Source organism: Tympanuchus pallidicinctus, unplaced genomic scaffold, assembly GCF_026119805.1.
Source record: "Tympanuchus pallidicinctus isolate F22 unplaced genomic scaffold, pur_lepc_1.0 scaffold23, whole genome shotgun sequence".
In the NCBI taxonomy this organism is placed as follows: Eukaryota; Metazoa; Chordata; class Aves; order Galliformes; family Phasianidae; genus Tympanuchus; species Tympanuchus pallidicinctus.
The window spans coordinates 5,392,331-5,418,230 of record NW_026294740.1 but is presented as its reverse complement, the minus strand read 5'-3'; the positions used below and the strand labels follow the sequence as shown (position 1 = coordinate 5,418,230).

General features: G+C 47.4%; 1 protein-coding gene across 5 annotated transcripts in view; it reads right to left on the bottom strand.

The window, feature by feature from the left end:
* The window catches only part of RNF213 (ring finger protein 213), a 49,287-nt gene that overhangs the window by 12,402 nt on the left and 10,985 nt on the right, over positions 1-25,900 (bottom strand). For 4 of the 5 annotated variants that reach the window (XM_052687511.1, XM_052687512.1, XM_052687510.1 and 1 more), the window contains exons 14-47: positions 25,265-25,423; positions 24,558-24,656; positions 23,714-23,836; positions 23,184-23,364; positions 22,679-22,852; positions 22,255-22,410; positions 21,381-21,964; positions 20,917-21,082; positions 20,093-20,310; positions 19,483-19,623; positions 19,091-19,252; positions 17,529-18,669; positions 16,942-17,135; positions 16,448-16,591; positions 12,207-15,797; positions 11,322-11,458; positions 10,922-11,017; positions 10,436-10,554; positions 10,160-10,282; positions 9,168-9,247; positions 8,199-8,346; positions 7,725-7,860; positions 7,119-7,307; positions 6,511-6,650; positions 5,993-6,147; positions 5,289-5,501; positions 4,735-4,916; positions 3,831-3,951; positions 3,635-3,735; positions 3,191-3,370; positions 2,466-2,629; positions 2,276-2,378; positions 1,457-1,571; positions 280-499 (exon numbers count right to left, since the gene is read on the bottom strand). In XM_052687511.1, the coding sequence (XP_052543471.1) occupies positions 280-499; positions 1,457-1,571; positions 2,276-2,378; positions 2,466-2,629; positions 3,191-3,370; positions 3,635-3,735; positions 3,831-3,951; positions 4,735-4,916; positions 5,289-5,501; positions 5,993-6,147; positions 6,511-6,650; positions 7,119-7,307; positions 7,725-7,860; positions 8,199-8,346; positions 9,168-9,247; positions 10,160-10,282; positions 10,436-10,554; positions 10,922-11,017; positions 11,322-11,458; positions 12,207-15,797; positions 16,448-16,591; positions 16,942-17,135; positions 17,529-18,669; positions 19,091-19,252; positions 19,483-19,623; positions 20,093-20,310; positions 20,917-21,082; positions 21,381-21,964; positions 22,255-22,410; positions 22,679-22,852; positions 23,184-23,364; positions 23,714-23,836; positions 24,558-24,656; positions 25,265-25,423 (9,955 nt within the window). The remainder of the gene's footprint in view (positions 1-279; positions 500-1,456; positions 1,572-2,275; positions 2,379-2,465; positions 2,630-3,190; positions 3,371-3,634; positions 3,736-3,830; positions 3,952-4,734; positions 4,917-5,288; positions 5,502-5,992; positions 6,148-6,510; positions 6,651-7,118; positions 7,308-7,724; positions 7,861-8,198; positions 8,347-9,167; positions 9,248-10,159; positions 10,283-10,435; positions 10,555-10,921; positions 11,018-11,321; positions 11,459-12,206; positions 15,798-16,447; positions 16,592-16,941; positions 17,136-17,528; positions 18,670-19,090; positions 19,253-19,482; positions 19,624-20,092; positions 20,311-20,916; positions 21,083-21,380; positions 21,965-22,254; positions 22,411-22,678; positions 22,853-23,183; positions 23,365-23,713; positions 23,837-24,557; positions 24,657-25,264; positions 25,424-25,900) is intronic. The other variant, XM_052687514.1, reaches the window with a different exon arrangement.

Below are 25,900 nucleotides of genomic sequence, written 5' to 3'. Positions count from 1 at the left end.
CCAGGGCGTAGAATCTTTCTCAAAGTCAGGACTGCTATGCAGCTATGCCCTTAGGGCCATTGGCAGAGCCTTACCAGAGCACTTCTAACACTTGCTGAAGAGGACAATACTGATTGGCACTCCTAATGAAAGGGAAAATTGCTGAAGCACTCTGTCTCAGCTGGACATCAGCACATATTCCAGCACAGCAGCATGAGCACTGACTGTGCCCAGCTCACCTCCCATGGTGACTTTACATTGTCTACAACATTTCCATTTGATAGCACAATAATTACTTACCTGTGAGCTCATACAAGTCATAGAGCAGCTCTGCAGCCTTAGTCAGGTACAAGCGAACTTTGGCTACTGCCTGCAGGTATTCCACAGATGATTCCTGAGGAGCTTGCTTGATTCCTTGCTTGCTTCTTGGGAGGTAGTTTTCTGGGAAGCCTCTGTCACCAAGCAGAGAGTCAACACACTCACATCCAAGGCTGCTTTCAAACTTGTCACACATAGAATCCTAAAGATGAAGCAGAACATTGCGTGAGTGCCAGAACCACTTGACTGCAATACCCCATGCATTGGTGCTGTATGCCTCCAGTGCTCCCCTGCCAAAAAGCTTCCAACTGCCATCAGCTCCTTACTGGGATCCTTCTGGTACTTATCCAAAACTACTGCACCACCAAACACTTCTTCAGCAAAACATCCAAGCTCTCCTATATTTCCCACATGTGTAGCTGAGCACGAGAGCCAAAAGCACACTCACTGAGCACGATCATGTTGAAACACACAGCGTATGTTCCAAGAGCTCTACCTTTCCCTTCACAAGAAGGCACATTGGCCCCTCACTGCAAGAAAGATACTGAGGCCCTGGAACGTGTTCAAAGGAGGGCAACAAAGCTGGTGAGGGGTCTGGAACACAGGGCTGATGAGGAGAGGCTGAAGGAGCTGGGAATGTTCAGCCTGGAGAAGAGGAGGCTCAGGGGAGACCTCATTGCTCTCTATAACTTCCTGAAGGGAGGCTGTAGTGAGCTGGGGGTCGGCCTCTTCTCTCGTGTCATTAGTGATAGGACCAGGGGAATGGTTTCAAGCTACAGCAGGGGAGATTCAGGCTGGACATGAGGAAGTATTACTGTTCAGAAAGGGTGGTCAGGCACTGCAATGGATGCCCAGGGAGGTGGTGGAACCACCGAGCCTGGGGGTGTTCAAGGAAAGGCTGGATGTTGTGTTGAGGGACGTGGTTTAGTGGGAGCTGTTGGGAATAGGTGAACGGTTGGACTGGATGATCTTTGAGGTCTTTTCCAACCTTGGTGATTCTATGATTCTATGATTCTTGTGTGAGGCGCCCAAGGGAAAGAAGCATTTATGAAACGCAGCAAAAACAAACCTTGGGAAGCATAGCTATGTACTGGAGAGCAGGTTCTGAGCAAGTGGACCTAAATTCCCCCCTGTACCTGCTCTGTTGCCAAAGTCTTACCTCCAAGCAGTTGACAAAAAGTAAGTAGAGCTCTTTTTTATCTCTTTTGTCCAGGATGTGGCTGCACTCAACCCGGGACAGGTAATCTTGCACGTCATTTTTCACTTCACTGAAGCTGTTGGAGAGAGAAACACTCCCTTATCACAGCTGCAATGCTGGTGGCTGCTAATTCTGTTCTAAATTGTGATCAAACTACCAGCTAAGGGCACAGACAGGCAGAGATCACTTTGGAAGTGATGGAAGAGCAGCTGTGCTGGCTTCTACCAGATAACATCCAGTTCTTTCCTCCAAGCTGGGTTTTTATCAAAGATGACAAATAAGGATTTCCAGGGCGTAAATCACCTGCTCTATTTTAGGAATCTGAATTAGGAAACAATCACACTAGAGAAACAGCTCTTTGTATGTACTGACTGCAAAGGGAAGGTGGAGGAACTTCTGTGAAAGGAGAGTTCTGTGTAAGCATACAAAAGATTGTTGTCCTTGATTGCTTGCGGATCAGGAGTGTTGCTTTGCTGATCTGAAAAACCATCAGCCTTCTCCAAGGCTGCCTGAGCCATCCACACCCAGCACAGCTTTATGTTAAGAACAAATAGGTACGTGTTGGCACAGACTGATCAGATACATCACACAAGGCACGTGCAGGTCAGCCCACCTGCAAGACTGATGCAAAGATGCAGGATGAATTTCACCTGTCATAGTACAAATTCAACAAGCAGTAGGGAAGCAAGGAAAAGAAACGCTGGTTTGATGATGCCATGGAAAAAGGTGAACCACCACCTCCTTCCTGCAGTGTAACATCCAATAACTGACTCTGCTCACCTGTACTTCAAGAGAAGCTTCAGCATTACTGAGCGGATAACAGGAGTTTCATCCACTTCCTCATCAAATGGGGACAGAAGTTTGGTGTAAGCAGCAGGGCGATCTGTGGCAATACAGAAGGGATGGGATGGGCAGGTGAGAAAAGCTGCCAGGAGAATCGGCTCCATGAAGCCCTGGGAAGGGAGCTCACCTGAATCTTCCAGGAACCTCCTGTACACAAAGAGCAGATTGAGGAGCTCTTGGATCACTGCTGTGTCAGGGGGCTCATTGTCCTTAAAACACATGGTGGTAACCACGTCTATGAAGAAGTTATTGCACCTCTGTCGGAACAGGGCGTTTTTTGCTACGGCAGCACTAGGTAGAGATTGAAAAGCATTAGGAAAATGTTCAAATACAGAACCAGCTAAATAATAGATGAAGCAAAGCAGACACAGGCAGAACTCAAAGTGATGCTATTTCCCAGCTTTCCAAAAGGCTGGATTTATGCAGTGCTTCGATAGCATCCAAGTGAAAAGGCCACATCAAATTGCCATTTGATCTTAGCTGTCAAAGGGGTGGCAGATACATGCACTGTGAGCATTTTGCTACGCTATCACAAAGCAGTCCGAGGTGATGAGCAGCTCCCTTGTCCAGTTCAGCCACAGAGAGGGCCTTGCAGCCTTCTGAGCGCTGCCTCAGCCCTCAGCTTGCAGGGTTTTGCAATGAGTCTCATCACATGGGCCAAAGGCAACTTCTCTCCTCTTTTGAAACAATAAAGGGGAAATGGATCTAATCTATTCCAGGATGAGGAAGAGCTGAGCAGAGCTTCCTCCTCTACCCTTTGTGCATGAGTTGACGACCTCACAGCTGCAAATCAGAATTTCCTTACACAACCAGCCCCACTGCAATGCTGACACCTTGGACGGGAAGGAGTACCTGAGCTCTTTGTTAACAGTTAAATTATCATCTTCAACAGCAACTCTGCATATCGGACAATGCATGTGTGCTGGAATTAGCCATGATCTGATGCACTTCTCACAAAAGGCATGGCTGCAACACAGCTCGACTGGATCCTTGAGCTCTCCATGGCAGATGGAACAGGGCTTCAACTCGTACCTGTAATTCAGGAACAGCAATGAACATGATTGCTTCAATGCTACCTTACCAAGAAAGTCTTGAATGAGACGTTCAGATACAACTAGAATCAGAGAAGACATTTTAAGACCTGTTGGCTAATCCATTCAGCCCCAGGGTGCAGAATAAAATAGAATATACTGCTCTCCATCTGGTTTTCAGTACGTTGAATGCAATGCTTTTTATGCTCACAAATACATAGGCAAAATTTCTCCTAGATTGTGCAGATTGTCTCAGCATCACTACCTGTAGAGCCTGCTGCTGATTTCCTCCTTGCATTTGCACAGTACTTTGATCACTGCAACGAAAGTCGGATGAGTCTTCATGTCTGAACCTTCCTCAAAATGCTGCAGAAGAAAGGAGCAATGCTAAGTGGCTCAGCTCTGCTAACACAGCCGGCAGAAGGAAACAGGAAAGAGGTAAAAATCACATCCCAGCTTACCTTGGCAAGAAGCAAAGTATGATTTTTCACTAGTTTCTCAACCTCTGGCATCAAAGCACTAGTACCAAGCAATACATGTTCTACAAATAGAGACATGCAGAAAACACGGTTCCAGCAGGTTCTGTGGGAAGGAAAGCATGATTTCAGAAGTACAGTTAGGAGCTCGGAGCTGGCATGGCTGTGGGATGAGTATGAAAGGCAGAACAGCATCAGGTCAATCTAATGATCTGCTTCTCATGCTCACCACTACAGCTTTTCTTACAGTTCTCATGCAGCTTCTCAGATTTGCCCTTTGGTTATCTGCCCCTGAATTCAAAGCCTGGCTTTCTGTCAAGGACAAAACACACAGCAGTACGTAGCGAGTTTATGGCATGGGAATCTGTCCTGCAGACAGCACTGCAGCACAGCAAAGACCACAACAAACATCTTATCTGTTTCTGTTAGAATGGGAAGTAACTTATAAAAAGAAAAGTCACCATGAACTAAGGTTTTTTTTTTCCTCTTTGGTTAAACTAAACAAGGTCTGCAAGATACCAGTGTAGCTCCCTTGGTCTGAATTGAGGGAGATAAATCTCCTGTCCCAGATGCAGCAAAGTTTCCCCATCTCTGCCTTTACAAGAATGAAGCAAAGCAGGAAAACACTGCTGATTAACATCAAACTAGCAAGCTTTGAATCAGCCCTGAATGCAGCTGGAATGCACTGGATAACATTGCTAGACTGCAGGGGAGCATCTGTGGAAGGAAAGAAAGGAAAAACAACCTGGCAACTGATAACAACCCTCAGAGTTGGAACCTGGGAAGGTATACAGAGTTCTCACAGAGAAAAGCAGCACCAGAACAGCTTTCAGTCTGTACTAACAGCAAGGCAAAAGATCAAGACTGTGAGCAGATCTGTGGTACATACTTGAGTTGCTGCAGCAGCCGATGGCACCAAATATCACTTCTCTGTAAGAACTTGTCTTTACAAATAAATTCAATTGGCATTTGAAGATTCTTCACTCTCTGCAGCCAGATCTCTGGTTGAGCTGTCTCCATCTGGTTCTCCAGCTCTTCAGCACACACAATTGCAGCTAAGATGTCTAAAACCTAATTGCACACACAGTGTAAGCATAATGCAGCAGTAGCATTTCGGAATTATCTGGGAGCCCAAGGCTCATAATCTGCTCTGCTATGTAGCACTGAATAACTCCTTACTTGATGATCTTAAGCCCTAGGTTTCCCATGCTCATGGCTCAGATCGTTAGCACACCCTACTAATTAACACACAAGCATGGCAGCCTAATTACAGCTCTGCTAGTAAGGCTGCTAACAGCTGCCTACTCCTAACACAGAGAATTCTGTCTGAGTTCATGCTTCCCACTTCAGCTGAAATCAAAAGGATGCTGGACACAAACTAAGTCAATGAAGACAGCCCTCTGCAAGGGCTGAGGATCACAAAATGCCTGGTGATGACTATACCATGTTGGGATGGGACATTCCTTCTTCTTTCAGGTTAAGAAGAGAGTCGACCACTCTGGGGTGTACAGCCAGGATCCTAGAGAAGTTCTGCAGGCGGCTCTTGAACTGATTGTAGCCCAGGTGGACCCAAGGCAGGCATGGCACTGCCTCCTGTCTGCTGGGAGAAGCTGCCTTCCATTCCTCGATACAGGAGAGGAAAGCAAGTTGCAGACACTGAAAAGTGTGGAAGAAAAAAATTAAATCAAATTAAAATTTACCAAAAAAAAAAAAAAAATTACTTTTATAATTTATTTTGTACTAAAATACAAAAATTGTCTAAAAAAAAAAAAAAAAAAAATGGTTAGCATTTTTCCTATTGGTGTCTCCTAATGTAAGCACTCAGTAATTCCAGCAGCTATTCAGAATCCAACATCTGCTTTGGGGACAGCTCATCACTCATCTGAGGGGAGGACTGGCTCTGAAAAGGCAACATCCATTCAAAGCCAGGCTGGATGTGGCTCTGGGCAGTCTGGTCTGGTGGTTGGCGACCCTGCACATAGCGGGAGGGGTGAGGGGGGGGGGGGGGGGGGGAGGTGAAACCAGATGATCATTGTGCTCCTTTTCAACCCAGGCCATTCTATGACATTGACAGCAAAGGGCCCGTTCACAGGCATCACACCCTTCTCTTCAGCCAAGGGGTTCCCAGTTCCTCTCCACACACTGACCTGCAGCTCCTCTGCAGAGGAGACACCGATGGTCAGGACAATGAAGTCAGTGACGTAGCACTGGAAGAGCTCCAGCCTTTCTCCTTCAGTCAGAGCAGAGATAAATTCTCCCAGCGCAGTTTTCTGGAATATATCCATGAAGTTCCCCGCTTGGTCTGGAAAACAAGAGTGCAGAGAAAAGCTCTGCATGTCAGGAGGAAGCTGGGTTTGACACAGCTTCTGCCTGGACACCTATCAGTCACTGGTGCATAAAGCACTCCTCTCATTCAGAGTGCTAACGAGGAATTTGAGGCCAAGCATCACTGCCATATTTACTGAATGTTAACATCAACCCTTGGTATTTCCACAGCACTCAGGACACGAGACAAATACTGGGAAGCAGAGTTCTGCTGGCTTGTATGAGTATAGAGGGACTGAAAGCGATCCCGGGGTGGTGGGGGGGTCAAGGCATGCTAGCAATGCACTGGAGTTCACAGGGCAGATGGATGGAGCATCACAAGCTCAAGCCAGGTGCTCACCTTCAGTGTTTTGGATGTACTGAGCTTTCAACCACATCTCATCCAAATACTCCTTTATCCTCCAGCTGAAGGGCATCTTATTCCCAGCATCAGCAGAAACCATCATGCTGTTCTGCACCAGAATTATCTCTGTTTGAGAGCTAGGAGATTAAAAGATCTTTAGTATAGCAGGCTTTTGCTTGAGAAGCACATTCAGACAGAGGCAGTTAAGATCCAGAAAGAAAAGCTGCCCTAGAAGGAGAAAAGAATTGAAGGACTCATGAATAGAACTCCTTGTGCCAGTTATACAGCATTAGGACCTATTCATGAGAGTTCTCTAGCAAAAAGACTTAGTGGCACAACACACGGGCTTCAGGGGATGAGTAAGAAGTGTGAGCAAGCCAAGAACCACAGAGCAAAGCCCAGGAGTGACTGGGATAAGGCAGAAAGAAAAAGAGACTTCTGCAGTCAAAGACCTTCCCCACTGCCTCTGGCACAGCACTGGGAGCAATCAACAGTGTTCATCTCCTATGTGGATTTAGAGACTGGACTTAGATTGTGGATTTAGAGTGTGGGACTGGTGTCAGTGCTGCCAGCCAAGCCCTCCTGCTGCTCCCTCCAGGGCTCACCTGTTTTTACCCCCACCAGAAGGGACAGTCAGGAGCTTTGTGTCACTGAAGATGAACATCCACAGCTTTGTCACCCACTCAGGCGCTGGCCTGGCCAACAGCTCCAGATTGCCATTTCTGTCTATGACAGCAATTAGGAGAGCCAGGAATTCAGTGATGGCTTTTTGAACTCGCTTCCACAAGGTGTGCCTTGGGGGGAAGAAAGAGACCAAGAAATCCAGAGGGAACGTGAACAACAGCATCAGCAAATCAGGAGTGGTCGTCCTAAAAACCTGCGGGCATTTGTCTGTGAGAGCCCTAATCCTATCTTTTAAAGAGGAAGGAAAAAAACATGAGGGAAGAAAACCCCACATTTCTTATTTGTGACTCTGTGATCCTACTGATCTGCTAAGAGCCCCCCGTGCACTCAAGCACTCCTGTTCCAGCACAGCCCATTCAGCTGCAAGCTGCCTTATGCTTAGGAGCTGGGAAGGCAAAACTGCCTTCAGAGAGATTCCAGCACAGCCTGGAGGGTGACACTGCAAATATTCAGCTTACACAGAACTGCTGCCCCTACTCCACCACTGCCATTTGGTGCAGGCTCTGAGATACTGCTGCTGTCCTTACCTGAAGGTTCCTGCCTCCTGCAGGGCACCGAGGTTGGAAGCTGCCCGAAGCACCCAGTTTTTGGGCTGAAAGGAATTTTCTTCTTGCTTTTTCAAAAGGCTGGAGAGACGAGCCCTTGTCGTCTTCAGGAAGGAGGCTAGAAAACAAGAAGTTATTTGTACTTCCTCTCCTATTGGCCTTGGATCAAAACAAATATCACAGCAAGCACAGTATTTTATATTTGCTTCAGTAATCAATCAATGGGGAGCAACCAGCCACCAGATACAGCACAGAGTAAGCCAGAAGTCCAGGCAAAGTCCTGCAAGCACACAAGTATCGAGGCTGGAGCACACACACTCAGGAGCCAGCCTAGGAGTTTCCTACACTACAGTGAAAGCCACCAACCTTTAGGTCCCCAGTGAGTTAACCTGCATGTTTTGGTGGCTCCTCGGATGCTGAGGGACACTACCAGCTGCACTACAGAGGAGTGCATACCTTTCAAGCCATTCTCTTTGGATAGGAGGCTGAGGAGAATCTCAATTCGCTTTCTGCTTCGGCTCAGATTCTCATTTTGGTCCCGCAGCATTCCCACAGCGCTCTGCACGCAGCTCCTCAGCAGCACAACGATGTCCAGCACTTCACCCTTCCCAGCAGCAGAGACAAAAAAGCTCATTATTTGGTTTCACTCCCTTGGCCCAACTACATCCATCTTATTATGGATTATGTTGCTCTCTAGAGAGTCCGTGTCATTTGCTTCCCGTAACGCAGTTCTTCTGTTATCCCTGGTGACAAATTTAAGCACTCATTTTCCATCCAAGCATACACTGTGATTTCTGCAACCTTTTAAACTGGCATGTAAAATAGCATTTCTGTGAAAATACAGTTCCTGCAGGGGAAAGCAGTTCACAAATGAAAGCGGAACCAATCAACCCGACTGGGCTGGGGGTTGATGGACCCTCCTTGGAAGACCCTTAGGCATCAGAAGGACAAAATCCAGTCACACGCTGACAGTGGGCATCCTCTGGAACCACACTGCCTGAGGAGCACGAGCCACTTTTAACATGGCTGCTGCAAAGTCTGCGGCCAACCTCAGCACAGTTTCCAATAGCCCACTAACAGAAGGCAACGACACCTGGAATGGAAGGCTCAGAACCATAGTCCTCAGGTTCCAGGTCCATAAAACAGCAGAAGCTTTAAATACAGGGTTGGTATTCCTAATTCTTGAAAACAAACGAAGAAACAAGTAAGGAATTATGGAGTCCCGCCATTCATCTGCTTTTTTAGTGATGCTAGTTTTCACCAGGCAGCAGAGGGGGACATTTTCTCTCTCCCACATTTCTCAATGTAAACAAATAAGAGATGGATTTCAAGTGACCATGGATGCAAAGGGAACATTGCATCTGTGGGTTACAAAAGAGCAGAGAGCTGATAGCTGAGGAGCAAACAAATACATCCCACACTGACCTCACAGTGCTCTGCTGCTGGCACTGATGCTTCAGCCTCCCCCTCTCTCTCCTCCTCTTCTTCTCCGTTTACAGGTGGATCTGCATCCAAGGTGCAGAATTTTTGTTAGAAAACAACAGGACACTGCTGCATCCATCACATAAGAGTTCATTTAGTGACTGCATCTGAGAGCAGTAGGACATCTGTCAGATCCATCATCGCTTGCACAAATAGCTGAGCTCCATCTCTCTAAATGCACTTACAGCTGCTGGGGCTGTCAAACTTTATGCAGCAAGAACCAAAAAATGTGATGATGCTGAATTAATGCACTAAGCTGCACCAGAGCCCTCACAGCTGTATTCTGCCTCTTGTAAGGCAAAATAGCAAAAGGAAAAAGAATCCAAGAAAAAACTAAGCAAGAAAGAAAATCTTCCTATGGGTTTAAATGAACAGGTTTACACTGATGCAAGTGAGATGCTCTCCAGGGTGGTTCCTCGTCAGTGGTCCCTGATGTGTGCAGTATCAGCACTCCCTTCTCTGAGCTGCCACTGCACACTGGCTGTACTTCGGGCCCCACTCTGCAGCACCTGCTTTCTCTCGTGCTGAGGTAGGAGCACAATGAGCAGTGAAATACTGCATTTTTGTCAGGGAAAACGACCAAAACCTCACAGAAACAAACTAAACAGAAAGGCAAAGTTGGCAGTCATGTAGTGCTCCCTACACGAGATATTTAGCAGTGGAAATAGGTATGTTGTACTCAGCATAGGAACTCCCAGTACCAAGTCTGGGGGGGGGGGGGGGGGGAGGGAAGGACACACGACACCCCTCTAGCATCTGGCGCAGCTCACACGCAGCTCACACGCAGCTCACACGCAGCTCACACGCAGCTCACACGCAGCTCACACGCAGCTCACACGCAGCTCACACGCAGCTCACACGCAGCTCACACGCAGCTCACACGCAGCTCACACGCAGCTCACACGCAGCTCACACGCAGCTCACACGCAGCTCACCTTTGGCTTTACCCAAATCCTCACAGAGCATCTGGCTGATGGTGAGGTTCTGCAGCACAGACATATCAGAGATCATGTCCTTGGACCTGCGGAGGTCATCTATGTGCACCGACTGCCACAGACCTACAGGCACAATGACAGTGATGTCATGCCCTGGGGAACACAGCCCCCACACGGATGAAGGAAGCAGGTCAGACAAGCTGCTGGACACACTGATTCCAGGTCTTCAGCATCAGAAAGGAAGGTGAATTGGAGATGACAGACGGCCAAACCCACCTCCATGGAATCCCACGTACGACGTTCCTCCTTCCACCCGCGTAAGCTTCATAATAAAGTAAACAAAGACTGAGCATTCTCCCAAGTTCGCCTTGTTGATTTCATTAACAACAGTGTATCTGCAACAAAAGAGAAGTGCTGCTGTCAGACAGAAGTCAAGGCCACCAGTCTTTCCTCCGTTAGACAAGGCACCCTCCTTCCCCTGCGCTCCCTAAGTCACTCTGCCTGCTTCACTCAATCACACAGCCAAAAGCAAAAACCTGCACTTCACAGGGCATTGCTTGATGACTTAAGCCAGCCCAGTACTGGTTTATTTAGACTTGGATTATGAATTATTATTCAAAATTCAATCCACGCTTTCAATTTCCTTTTACTACAGCACAAACAGACGATTAGGAATTCCTGATTCTGAAATCTCCAGAAATAGCAAACAAGAGTGTGCAGCTTCCATGCAGCACAGCCAGCAGGGAACCACGAGGGACTTACTTGGCCGAGGCGACGAGCTGGGCATTTTGAGAGCCATCTTCAAAGTCTGCCTGAATAATAAGGACTTTATTTCCTGATGTAGCTTCAAGGAAATCTCTAAAGAGTGAAAGGGGATTTAAAAGAAGAGTTAAAGCAAAACATAAGAGAATGTGGACAGTCAGCTCAGATTAGCTTTGACTGCCATAGGCCAAGGGAAAAGCTAGGAGAGCTATCCTGCAGGGACAGAATACCTCTCCAAAAGCAAATCTCATGCTTAGCACAGTAGAAGTAACTCAGCCTGCACTGAGCTCAGCACCACATGGCTTCTGGTTCCCTTTTCAGTACATTACCCCAAAGTCCTGCCACTGCATCTTCCATACAGATGACCGCCTCAGAGCAACGAAACACAAAACAAACTCACCGGATCCCTTTCAAGAACGAGTACTCTGTATCAAACTGCTGCAGGAAGAGGATCTGAGGCCTTTGTGCTTTACCCTGCACTTCTCTCTCCAGGCAGGCAGAGTCAGCGCTGGTGAGGAGCCTCGAGAAGGTGGTGACCTGGGAGTGCAAGACACGGGTTTGTTATCAGCTTCGGAAGGCAGTACAGACTCACATGCCTGCACTCCCAGATGCTGCTGTCTCACTGCAGAGCCAGACTGCACCCCAAAAGTAATTTATCTGACCCACAAGCAGACAAGTTGTCAATATGGGCTGCTACACCAACCCAGGGCCAGCGCTGTGTTGCTGGGTGCAGCGTACTTAGAATGAATTGTAGAATGGCCTGGGTTGAAAAGGACCACAATGATCGTCTGGTTTCAACCCCCTGCTATGTGCAGGGTCACCAACCAGCAGCCCAGGCTGCCCAGAGCCACATCCAGCCTGGCCTTGAATGCCTGCAGGGATGGGGCATCCGCAGCCTCCTCAGGCAACCTGTCCCAGTGCCTCAGCGCCCTCTGTGTGACCAGCGTCACTTGGTGCTGCCAGTGCTGGGCAGAGGAGAAGCAGTCAAGGTTTTAAGAAATGGCTTGTCAGCCCCCATAGTGAACCTTTCCCACAAACAGCCCCAAGACAAAGCACGCTCTCTCTCCCCAAGCAAGTCAGGAGACAGAAGAATTCTCCAGCCCATCTTAGCTGAAGTTCTTTAGTTCTGGAATAAGGCAGGAGCAAAGCAAAACCTAACACCAACCCCTGCACACCTCAGCAGCAGGGCTGTTTAAAGTCACTGCTGCTGTATTATGGCTGTGCGTGAGCAGACACAAACTAAAAGCCTCAGCACAGGCACAGAGCATTTTGAGAGGACGCTCACCTCTGTAAAGACCGTCTGGCACTGCGACCCAGAGCTGATGTGAGCTCGGAGGAAGTCTGCAAAAGACGAGTGCTGCTGCTGCTTGAAGTACACATTGGCCAGAGAATTGGTCCCAAACAAACCCCCCGAGTTGCAGAGACGGATGACGGAGTCGGGGGTGGCACAGTTGAGCAGTGCCAGCTGTGCTTCAGCCTTGACACGTGCCATGAGCTGGCTGGGAGGACACGCTGCCTTCAGCCGCTCCGTGATCTGCAGGACCACCGAGGCGCAGGTATCAGAGTGGTAGCCCACAAACACATCCGAAGGGCTGTAATTCTGCTGGTTCACCAGGTGCTCCCTGGTGTCGACTGCAACAAAGTCGCGCACCCACTTCTTCAACTCTTTCACTTTTTCTCTCTGCTCCTTGTCCAGGACCGTACTGATATCCAGGTAGTGCTTTTCCAGCCTGTTGATCAGTGGGATGGGGAAGTGCTTGTACACCACGTCCTTCTCCTCGATGACGATCAAACGGAACTTGGGGTGCACCCGGCACTTCACGCGGTGGGTGCCCAGCCCCAGGTCAACGTACTTCTGGCCAGCGAGGTACACGTAGTATTGGTTAAGGGCATCGTAGAGGCTTTCATAGAGGTTCTGCAAGTTGAGGAGCACGACCATTTGGCCGGTTTCCATGCAGACCTTCACTCGGTTGATGTTTCTGCATATCTGCGTGTACTCTTGGTCTTTGGGGAAACTGGAGCCAAAGATAATTTCCGGCTGTTGCCGGGCAGTGAAGAAAGTTTGCTGGAGGATCTGCAGTGCTGCGTAATTCTCAGTCAACACCAGCAGGTACCTGCAATCACCATCCTCACTGCTGCTGTAAATGTTCTGTTGTATCAGCTCAATTCTACTGATATCGTGAGCATTTACCTTTCCTTTTTCTGGTAACTGCGAGGTGAATATTTCCAAGGCGTTGATATCATCTTTGCCACTGAAGTTACGGAGAACAACTTCAGCTATGTCTCGAGGCGTGGGCTTGCTTTTAGAGCTCTTAACCAAGGCAAAAAACATCTTTATGAGACTGTAGTAGTCACGCAGACCAAAGAACTCCCTGTCCTGGGCCTTGCAGATGATTTCATACGCGTTTGCAAAGTGATGAAAATACTGTTCAACCTTGTGCAAAGCCCCCCGATCTGAGCAACAAATTCCCTTTGCACTTTGTATGAGCTCCTCTTTGCTGGGGTCACCACGGGAGACGAAGATGCCTCTATTCATTTTAGCAGGATCCAAAGCCCAGTTGGAAATCCCAATGAAGCCAACCTTCTTGTGAGGAAGAGGGTCATCATCTATGCAGCCATCTTCCAAAAGCGGGTGCAAAGTCTTCAAAGGCATTTTGGGAGAGTCTTCTGCCAGCCCAATCTCATCCAAAACCACCACAGAGACATACTCGTCCAGGTTCTTCCCATCCTGGAACCGAGCACAGTGCTTGAAAGTGCCTATGATACCCTCTGGAGTAGAGAGAGGGCTGCACTGGAAAGACACCAGATGGATCTGCTTCAGGTCCTTGAACAGATCCGAGTGAGCAGCTTGGCCCTGCATCGCATCAGCCACAATGGTTTTTGCAAGGGATTTGGAGCTGCCAGGCTTCCCAACAAGAAAAAGAGGGATTTTCAGCTCAATGCAGATGACCATCATGAAGACATTTTCTTTTAAGGCCAAGTTTCTTGCTATGGTGTCTCGGAGCTGCACACCACTCAGGAATAAATCCTGCATCAAGCTGATTTCTTCCAAAATCTTTTTCTGAGTATCGTAAGGCTCTGGGAGAACCTTGCTGATAGCATTCCTATAGGCCTCCTTCTTTTCCAAGGATGCGTGATAGCAGACCCCAACTGCTAGCACTAAGGACCAGATAACGTTGTTTCTCTCAGGGCTCTTCAGACCTCCTTTTTCTTCAAGGTAGTTCTCCAACTCTTCCAACAGCAGCTCACTGCGTTTGTAAAACCACTTGAAAACTTCCATGCAGCGCTCCACATCCCGCAGGCTGACAAAGCTGCACTCGTCATCCCTCTGCCTCATGTACTGCTGGGAAACAATCAGCACTTCTGCAATTACCTTCACGTCAGCTTGGTCCACTCGGAAATGTTCGGTAACTCTCTGCACAATCTGCTGTATGTACATTTTTTCAGTTAAGTTGTTCAGCTGCCCAAAATCCCACACTAAGGGGATCATGCTGGGTGGGAGCGCATGGACCCGGTACACAAGCTGTCTCAGTGGAATAGATCCAAGCTTCTCCTTTGTCTCATCGGCTTTGACTCTGTAGCCCAACCCAGCTAATTCCAAGCGCTGAATCATCGTTGGCGTGTGCTTTCGGTAAGGGTTGCAGGCTGCTATGATCTGCAAGCCAGAGCAAGAGACCAAAGGCTTCCCTTCCACCGTGTGGTCACATAGAACTTCCTTGATGCTGCTCACAGCCTCTGTTGTGTTGGCTTCATCAAAAAATAGAACTGTGTCCAATCCATGCTGCTTCTTATTGGCTATAGCAAGGACTTCTGCTTCCTTGATCCTGGCATAAATCATTTCTGCAGTTGTACCTCCGTGGACTTTCACAAGCTTCATGTTCTCTACCTCTACGAAGCTCCTGCGTAACTTGCACAGGAAATTTACCAGCCTGGTTTTCCCACAGCCTGTTTCTCCCATGATAACAACTGGGATGTTGCACCTGAAGCGCATCTCAATAGCCAACATCTTCAGCACGTTGTCTGTGGTGAGTTCATAGGTCTCATCAGGGTCTGTTATGTACGAGATTCCCAAAACCATGCACAGCCTGTCTAGTTTCTCAAGACGGGACAAGCTGTCGAAAGAAATATCAAAGGGAACCCTCTGGAGTAACAAGCCATTGTACAGCTGTGAAGACATGATGTTCCTCTTGATAATACTGCCGTTCAAAGGATTAATGGCATCAACACCACGAGCCCCATTGGGCTGGAAGTGGAAGCCAATGAACGTCATGGACACACGGTCTCCATTGAAAAACAAATAGGGGTGGTGCTCAGACTCCCACTTCTTCCGAACGCGGAAAGGAAGAAGATCATCTTCGGAAACATCCCCCAGGTTGAAGGACTGCCTTCCTGAACTCTGATCAGAAATGTGTAGGGAGGGCGTCGCGAAATCCCTTGCCATTAAAATCATGAAGGTAACAACAAAGTTTTTGAAGCCTTGCAGAGTGTCCTGGATAAATTCAGGGTTGCAAAAGACAGAAGCTTCACAATCTCTCAATTGAACATTGAGAAATGATGCAAAGTTTCGCAGTTCTGACCAGGAGGGATCCACGACCCCACAGTGCAGGAGGAAAACCTGCAGGCATTCTGCTGGGCTCCCTTCCACAGAGTGTTCTGTATACCAGAATGTGTCCAGATTGCACCCGTTGTCAAATCTTTTCAGATACTGGAAAGGTCTCTGGAAAGCCTCACTATGAAATTCCTCCTCGTCCATTCCTGGATCTGAAGCATCCCTGGGCTGCCTCCCAAGCGTCTCCATTTCTAGTACCTCCTTGGGAGACTTGCATGTTACTTTAGGGAACGCATCAAGGAAATTATACTTCTGGCTCACTGATACCTGGAGTAGAGGAAAGCAAAATATTTCATCACAAACCCGTTGCCCTAGTCTTCATCTGTGTTAATCTCTTCTTACAGTAACCTCACCTAAGATCACAGACCTAACAGAACAGCAACTACTCTACATAACCATAATGTTCCCCTCCCTGTGTTTTCGGTGATCCCATTCCCTCTAGTTTCCTTCCTGTAACATCAGTCCTTTGTTAACCTCAATCCCTTCTCAGAGCTACCTCAAGGAAAAAGAAAATTAAACCACAGAAACTTGTTACTCATCCATTTCCTCTTGTAAGAACATTTTTACATTTGAGTATAAATATTCTTAGTACTTTCAAACATGCAAAGCTACACAAAGATTGGATTTTGTGTTTTTATCTTTCCTACAAATGTTACAGCAGGACCAATGATGCTCAAGCTAACAGACTAAAAAAATGAATAATCCAAGGAAACCACAACAGCTCTGCTGTGTTTTAATATCATTTCATACCATCCCACTTTGTAATGGAGATGTGCAACACCCCCGAGACAAACAGGGAACCTCTGAGCTGTATTTACCATTACAGCCTCCACAGCTCGTGTCCACCTACATACCAACATCGGTGCCAAATGACTGAGAAATTCAGAGATAAGCACTGCTGTACAGACGTGCCTTACCGTTTGCTGTGGCAGAGGTGACACCTCAAGGATTTCAATGATGTACAAATGGCACTTCTGTCGCAGCCACATATTTCCTTTAGCATCTGTCAGATACTGCAAAACCAACAGCTTGAACAGAAACTCTGGAACTCCACTTTGTACCTGTCATTAGAATAAAGGGAAAGACATCTCCTGTTATTCACTCATCACAACTTCATAGAATCACAGAATAACTGGCATTGGAAGGGACCTCTGAAGAAGGGCCCCCCAACCCCACTGCTCAGAGCAGGCTGTCTGACATCACATCTAGTCAGGTTTTGAATGTCTCCAAGGATGGAGATTCTACAGCTTCTCTGAGCAACCTGTTTCAGTGTTCACAGCCACCTCAACGCTCAGAAGAGCCCTTTGCTAACTTACACAATCAATCATCATAAAACATGGCCTAGTTAAATAGCTTACTAAGAAACAAAAGCTTCTGCAAGGAAGAGGATGGGTAGGAGACATGAACTTACTGAAGAGGTGATGTCAAAATGGAATATCATGGGCTTTGTGGGCTGCTGGCTCTCCAGAAAAGGCAGAAGAGATTGTAGCACTTTATCTTCATCTACTGCTGGCTCTATTAGCCTGATGGTTTTCAGAAGTTCTGTACAGTCAGGCTGCTGTGCTTCCAGTCTCTCATGTAGTCTCTTTACATAGAGGGATTTCCCTGTTATCATAAAAACACCGCAAGAATTAAATCAGTATCAGCTATATAGCACTACAGACATCATAGAATGAAGTGAATCAAACGCTTAGATATAGATATTCCTTGAGATCTCTGAAGCTTTCTAAAGTACATTCCAGAAAAAGAAGGTCTAAATCTTGTCAGAGCAGTAGTCACAGCCTGGAATCAAAGCCAGTTAATTTGTGTTAACAATTCATGTCAGTAGAAAGAGAGAAGTGTCAGATCAGCAAGAGAAACCATCTCTAGAGATGCCTACCACCTCACTACTGCCTGAAGTCTGAATCATTCTTCCTGACCAGATACTTAGGACAGAAAAGCAGGCACAATGAACCCCACCCTTGTTTTCAATACTGTGTTTTACACGAGAGCTCTTACCCACACCAGCTCTTTTGGAGGACACGATCCCTACACACGAGCTGCCCTTGAACACGCAGGCGGCTGAGTTTGAAGGCTGAACAACTCTGTAGTGGTGCTGCAGGTATTGCTGGATTTCAGTGAGGGGTCTCTGGGGTATCATGTGCACTTTGTACTGGCTGAAGACAGAAGGGATGTAGCAGTGCTCCCTCTCACAGTTGCACAGGATGATGAGGCGATAGGTGCTGTTGTAGCCCTGCAGATGCTGGAACAGCTCCTCTGCTTTGCAGCTGACATCGTAGCTCAGCTCGTCTGCAAACAGCATGGTGTAAATTTTCTCTCCTTCGCTGCCAGGGATGAGGCATCTCCTGAGGAAGAGCCCCACTTGCTCAGCAGTGGTCTGAGGAGTGCACAGGAGAACTTCATCGAAAGTGGGGAGGGGCTGGTTGGGGCTGTTCATGTAAACGGCCAGAGCAGAAGTGAGCACCTCCGAGCGAGGGCACGTGATGAGGTTGGGCTGACCAACGTGCAGAAGATCCTGTGGGAAGTCCCTGGTGACACACTCCCTCTCCCCGCTGGCCAGGCTCTTCAGCCACGCACCAAGCGTGTCCACATCCAGGCATTTTGGAAGGAAGGCGCCCATGTTGCTCATGTAGCACTCCCAGATGTGCTCCAGGCAGGTGGTCAGATCCCTCTCCTCATCCAGCAGTGCAGGCAAGTCAGAAAGAGCCTTGGTTGAGCTGGGAGGCTCGTGGCTTTCAGAGGCTCTAAGGACATCCTCTGCGGTGCAGTTACTTTTTAGGAACGAAAGCATCATCAGGGCTTTCTGGCTGGGCTGCCCCTGCCCCAGCTCTGTGCACAAATAAACCAGCTGCTCAGCTGTGTAGAAGTTCAAGTAGAAATGCTGGAATCGCTTCTTGGACATGAAGCTTTGCCAGCTCTCCAGAAAGCTCTCCATCGTCTTGCAGAGGCGAGGGAGCACATCTGCCAGCTCCCCTTGCCCTTCCAGCCCTGGGATCAGCCTCAAAGTGAAGTCTATAAGAATACACCACTCGCTTTTTGGGGAACAGTGTACCTGAGCAAGCCAGGAGCGGAAGAGCATGTTCCCAGCTGAGTAAAGGTCTATAAAGGCCTGTGCAAGCCTTTGGACATTGGAAAAGGTCTGTGTGAGGACAAAAAAAAAAAAAACACAACTGATTTTACCAAGTCTCAGCCAGCAAAACCACCCAAGAAACTTCCAATTACAAAGGCTCTGTGCCAGGTATGTCAGGCCCTGTACAAAAGGCTCCCTGGAAGAGGTTTAACCTCAGGAAGCCTGTAAGGAATCCTTTGGTTTTTATACAAGTACAGCAACCCCCTCAGCCAGGAACATTCTCAGCATAGACAGAAGATGAGGATGCTCATCTTCTATTCCATTTCCAGTTTATTTCCCCTCCAACAGGGAACCAAAAAAAGATAGGAGTATCTGTCTGCTACTGCCCAGCCCCAGAACTCAGCTGTAAATCACAGTCCTAAAAGCTGATGTTCAAGCAAAATGCAACCTCAGCTTCAACACCAATAAGCCATTGGGTTTAAAATCTGACCTCAGAGAACTTCTCCACCTCCAGGCCTTGCTCTCCCTTTGCTGACATGAGCATCAGTTTGTTCTGCAGTTCACGAAGCTCTGCCAGAGAGTATTTCCACGACAGTTTGTGATCATCAGAGCTCTCCAGAAGGGTGAGGTGCAGGACGTTGTCCAAACAAACCTAACAGATAGTAAATCAGTGCTGATGTGCAATGAGGTTCCATGGCTGAGGCAGCAAGAAGAGCACTTGAGAGCCACCGGTCCCCCAAAAGAAACCATGTAAAGTAGCAGTGAAAGTACAGCCCATTTCTGACAGTCACTGACATGCCAGCAGTGCTGCCTGTGGGTGACATTGATCAGAAAACAGCAGTCTGACACAGCAGCAGCTCAAGCAGAGAGAAGCAGCCTCACCTTCCGGCCATCAGCTGGTGCTTCAAGAATGTACAGTCCTCTGCTGTTGATGGTGGCTGCCAGGGACAGTGATGACAGCTCCACAGACCCATGGCTCTCCTTCACTGTTTTCAGCCACTCCAAGTGCTGAGCTGACGCACGCTGTGGGAAGAGAAGACGTGGCATTGCCCTTATCACTCTGACTTGGCATTTCTATCCAGGCTTCTATCTGCGTTCAGGAAAAACAGCTTGGGCTGGCTTCAGAGAGCTTCAGGATGGAGAAGGAGAAAAGGGCCACAGCCCAACCCTGCAGCACAGCTGCTCTTCACCAACACTGGGCTGCAGAAAAGAGCCTGCAGCACTTCAGAGCCTCTAACCGTAGAACTGCCTTGCTGCAAAGAATAAAATGGAGTTCCTACTCATTTGCCTTCCCTCTTCTGCACCATCAAACTCTTTCAGAGAGCAAAACTACACCATGTCATGCTTAAAAGCTTCAGTAGTACTCTGAAGAAACCTGTGCTATACGAGCAATAATTGCTGCAGTGAATTTTTGTGCTACGTGAACGTAAGATATTTCCTTTCCTACAACAAGAGCTGCTGCAGTCAGCCTTTGAGCCACAGCAGAACTCACCAGTTTTTTGGGAAGGTTCTCATCTGTGTCCAGGGCTCGCCACAGCTTTCGTAAGCAGCGCATGAAGTCAGTAAACCCCGACTCCTGACTCAGCTCGTAGAGCAGGGAAGAATAGCCGTGCACAGTGTCATGGAAACATGCCACACGATCCACATCCATGTCATTCTCCCCAGCAGAAATAGAGGCCAAGTCCACAAAGACCTTCAGCTCATTTATATCTTCAATGAGATAAACACGTGAATAAGGAATGAAGTGGATTTACTGCAGTTTCCTGACACGCTTTTGTAGAAGATGCAGAAGGAACCTTTGAATAAAATCTCCAGTGCAGCTTTCCTCCACCCATACCATCACCCATTTCATTAGGATTTCACCTGAATTAACAGCATCCTTGGCTTCTGGTTTCTATCTGCATTACCACGAATAGCACAGGCTCACAGCCAGGACTGAAGGGGTGTGTGTCTGTGTCAGAGTAAGACAGCTGACCCGACAGACACAGAATTCAGACTGCTGCCACCCTGTTACACAGATAACCTCTGTTCTCTTAAGCAACCAACAGTGGCAGGAGTTACAGTGCTCAGACCAAGCCCTGCTCTGTATCAGGGTAGCCACTGTGTACAGCACAAGACTACAATGGCATGTTTACAGGGGCTACGTCACAGCACGTTCCATGCTGAAAGTCGTGAGGGATGCTGGTAACTGTAATAACAGAAGCTGTGAAAGCATAAAACAGATGGGTCAGGGACACGGCATTCCTCCTGCCCCCCCACACAAACTAGCATCCCTTCTGGTACCATCTGCCTAATTTCAGGGTGAGCAGCACACACCTTTCAGTGCTTCTCTGACCCAGCAGACAAACTCCTTCTGCTGGGCCAGCTCCCTCAGGCATTCCCGACGGTTCACAGTGATCCCCTGCAGAAGTTCCTTGGCACGTATAAGCTCAGAGCTGATGAAGTCCAGTTTTTGTGTCTTGCGTGATTCAAGCTCTTCTGTCTATGAAGCAAGCAGCAGAAACAAGCATTCATTCTGGGAATGGGAAATACAGCCTGTTTTCCAAGGGAAAGGAAAGCCCTCTGCAAAGACATAGCCCAAACAACATCAGATGAATACATCTTCTCTCTTTTAAGAAAGATTACACACAAGCACTTCATTTGAACACTACAGTTATCCCAAATAAGTATTCTAGGGCACAGACTGGTCTGACAGATCACACAGAACCAAGAAGGATCAGCTCTACTGAAACCTCCAGCCAACACCCTGACAGCAGAGAGCTGAAAGAACAAACACTTACCATGTACAGCAAGTTTTCCAGGACACTGAAGTCACCAGAAAGGTTCAAACTCTCCTTGACATTATCAATAATCTTGGCAGCATCAAAAGTTAAATGCATTTCGTGATACTGCTGGATCTGCTGGAAACGCCGATCAACCCAACGCTTCCCTTCCTCGGGCTGAAGTTCACAGATGATGTTCAGCTCTGCTTTGATATCTTCAGGATGATCGGTGAAATCCCGAAAAATTCTATCAACTTCAGACAGAGTGAGACTTCCAGACTTGAGATCCTCATACAACCTCTTGTAACTTGTAAAGCAAGGGGAGATTAGTTCATCAAGAACATCATCGAGCTCCATTACAGGAACAGCCTCCTCCTCGTCTGAACTACCATAATCCTCTCTTGCTTCCATGGCAGCTTCCTCCCAGAACTGCTGGAAGATCAGGCTGTCTTTAAAAGTGTGCATTTTCTGGGCACATTCTTTCAGCTCTTGGCTCAGCCTGAAGTAGGTCTGGATGGGTCTCTTTCCCACATTCACAACTCTATTCAGTTTTTCTGAGTGAAGATCTTCTGAGTGTTGATGATCCACTTCACCGACATACACTTTAAAAATAGAGACAGTCAGAGGTCAGATGCCTCACCCATACAAGCCTTAATTCTCCTAATCTGTGCTGCAAGATGTAATGCACGTAGTGTCAGCAGACCCCTACAAACACCGCCTGACACACAAGTGCTCACCCACGGCCACAGATGCTCCAGGTTTATTTTCCCCATCCCTCCCCATTCTTCCTATAGTTTAGAATAAAACCTGCTTTAAAAGTTCAGTAGTTTTCAACAAAAATTGCGTTTTCTGGTGTTGCCACCACTTGAAGATTGCTTCCCCAAAGCACTACCTGTCACAGATGCCTGCACCCTCCTACACATGTTCAGAAAGGTTCCTATTGCTTTCTTCTCTTCCATGATGTGTGTTACTTCTTCTCGTCTCCTCCGCAGCACTTCTTTCAGTTGTCTCAGCAGTTCTTTTTGCCCATCTAACAGCTGCTTGTGCTCTGAAAGAAAACCCATCCGTGGTCACTAGGATGGTGCTTCCCCCTCTGCACCTGTAGCTCAGGGTTGGATCAGCACAGCCACCAACATTGCAATGCAGGCAGGACAAGCTGTGAGCTCTACACAAAGAATACAGAGAATGGCAGCACTAATAAATGCTGAAACACCTAATTAGAGTAACTAATCACTGAAGTAATCTTAACAGAGTACACCATCAGTCACTGCAACCATGCAGCAAAACCACAAGGCCACCCTGAGCAGCACACTTACTTAGCTCCCAGATAAAGACAAACTGATTCTCATGCTGAAAAATCTCTTCCAGATGTTTGATGAGGATGCTCCCTTCCTGGAGGTCATTGGTGATGCTCATGAACACAGAGTCTGCTTTGGCCATTACAATTCTTGCTTCGTTTGTAAGCTGCTCTTGGAGCTTTGTGTTTGTTCCTGTTCAAGAAACAACACGTAGAAAACCTAGATCGGTCCTGCTTCACTAAATTATAGCTTCTGCCTAATTTTTATGCCATAAAACAGAGTATTTCAATTTCCCATTTGAATCCCCATCCAAAAGCACATGAACTCAACACAGCATCCTCTGATCCTCCACATTTACCTCAACAGAAACTGCCAGGACCTCAGGACAGCACTTCAGATACCTTCCCACAGAGATCCCATACCCCAAACTCCAAATTCCAAAATGGAACACATTTCAACCCACTCACATGACAAAGACCTGCATTTTTAGGTAGCAGCAACCAGTCAGAACACACAGACATACCATTAAAGCTGAAGATATATTTGACATCAGGCCACGTAAGCAAGTGGTGCAAAATCTCATCAAAATCATCCTGAGAACACTGAATCCTTCTGGGCCACGACTTCACAATGATCGTTGACACCAGCTGGCTGAACTGGTCCATGTTGTAGGAAGATATCATATCCAGGAGATTGCTCTGGGTCTGCACAAAGCCAGAAGGAAGGAACACATCAGCATTTTGGGTTGTGCCAGGTCTGCCTCAGGAGCAGGCACTGATTTCAGCAGTGCTGAGGCGCTTTCTAAAACAGCCACACGACATGAGTGATGCAAGCAGCCGCGACGCGATGAGCACTGCAGACATTTCTCATGGACTTTGTGTAAGTGGATCCCGATTTCTTGGTCATACTCTGGTCAGTTTGAACTAAAACAGCCCACAGCAACTCAAGCCATCAGGAAAAGGTAGCTAACACTCCTTCCATCACAACATTCATCCCTACAGAGGATTTCTTTGAAAAAAGAAAGGCTTTTCCTGCCCTGAGGGAAAACAATACCTGGCAAGCTGCAGTAACAGCCTCTATGGCACAGTTTTCAAAGCAGCAGCCAATGGAACGGTCGAGATCTTGAAGTCGGTGGTGCTGACAGCAGTAAGCTAAGATTTGGTTAACTGCATCCTCCTGCAGGGTAAACAAGAGATTACTCATCAAATTCCCAACGTTTTTTTTTTTCTCTGTAAGAGTGCTATTAAGATAACACCAGGAACTAAGCCAAACATGTGAGCTTCCTAGTGGAACCAAGCATTGGCCGTGCATCGCTTACCAGGGACTGGAAAAGATTAAGCATAAATGCTGGAAAAATCTCCTAGTTTCCCTCTGAAGCAGGCAGTAAGTCTCTCCTATCTGAGTTTCCATCAGGAATTACTTTTTTCTGATGGAAAAAAAAATCTTTACAGCCAAGGCAGAAAGCAAATGAGGAGATTGAATGGCTCAATTTCAAAGGGACCCACACAGTGCGTGCAGCTGAGAGCCCCACAACAGCACCTACATAACAGCACCTACATAACGGGTGCGAGTGGTAATTTACACTTCTTTAAAACTAACGGGGTGGTAACTGCTCAAAGTGTACGAATTCCTTTAAAATAACAGGATATCTATCAGTCAACGCCGAAAATGGCAGGACAGCAGCCGGGCTGTCAGCACCCTGCAGTCCAACACCAGGAACACAGCACACTATGCTGCAGTTCACGTTTCATGGCCAGTTTTTCAGCCTCCAGAACACGGCTTGTAGCAACAGTGTCCATTTGCGTGACAAAAGCCAGTGTTCTCATGTGCCCATTCAGGCTCTAGAATTTATTCCGCAGGCACAGGAGAAAACCATCCATCCCACGGCTCCCAGTACCTCCTGAATTCTTCTCTCCAAATCCTCCAGCAGAGTGTTCCTCCATCTCTCAGTGAACTGCTCATCTGGAAAGCTGATCTTCACAAACTCATCCCAGGCCTGCAGGTTAGAAGCAAGCAAGCCCAGAACACTAAATGCTACTGCTCAAATCAGGAGAATATCACTACACTGAGGAGTCCACACTCCTCAAACAGCCTGCAGCCCTTTCAGATGTTTCCATTCCAAGGAAAAAAAAATCCCTTCTGGAGCTGCAGAACGTGATCTTTGAGCCCAAACAGCCCTAACGTGCCCCTGTTATGAAAGGAGATGTGGATAAACAGCTCCCACCTTGATGCTGGCACCTACCCCAGGCTGAGGCTGTAAGGAGCTGCTCTATGCTGGAGGACCCTATGAGCCCAGTGAGCAAATTACATGTCCAGGAAACACCAGCAAGGGGCAGATCATCATCATTCCAGCACTGACCCTCAGAGCAGCAGAGAAAAAGCCAAAAATGAGCCTCAAAGCACCCAACACAGCCCTCTGCTGTGCTGTTCTAAAACTGCTGAGTTGAAAAGCATCTCAGCTTGTGATACACCTCAGCTTGTCGCGTTACCTCTTTCTGCCTCACTCCCTCCCCAGCCACAGCAGCTATGCTCCTCATTACACTCAGACTACGCAGTCAAGCGACAGTAAAATATTTTCATTCTGATTACTGGAAGCTGACAAACCTCAGGTTCAGCATTAAAAGTGAACATCACATGGCGGTGGTGCTCCTTCAGTAACTTCTGGCTTAGAGCGTTTTTGAACCACGCTCGAGCATGTGTTAGGGTTGCACTGAGCACCTCCTCCAATGGATTTTCCAGCGCTGTTTCATCGCTCAGAACCTGCTGCACACAAGTGAAGGAAAAAGGAAGATCAGTTCAAGCGGGACAGCAACTGATTTTCAAATAAATATTTCTAAAAGAGGCCTACGTGCATCATACAGCCATGTGAGATGGGTGCAACCCCCCAGCAACTGAGCAAAAGCAAGAGAGGCTGGAAATGCAAAGCTTACAAACAGGCAACTTATCAACTTCCATTCCAGGAAACAAATATAAAGAGGAGAAATAACTGCCCCCCCCCAGAAGAGCCAGTGGACAGACAGAAAGGAACCCATGACAGCAAGCCTAAGCACTTGATCTTATTTTCTATAACTATATATTAAAACTATAACTATAATATTCTATAATATTAAAAACCATTGAAGTGATTTCACAGCTATTTGGGCATACCAACCACATTACTGTGTTAATTTGGAGTACCAAGGTTACCAAAATGAGAACAGATACAACCCCAAACCAGTTGGTTACACCATTGCTGTCACA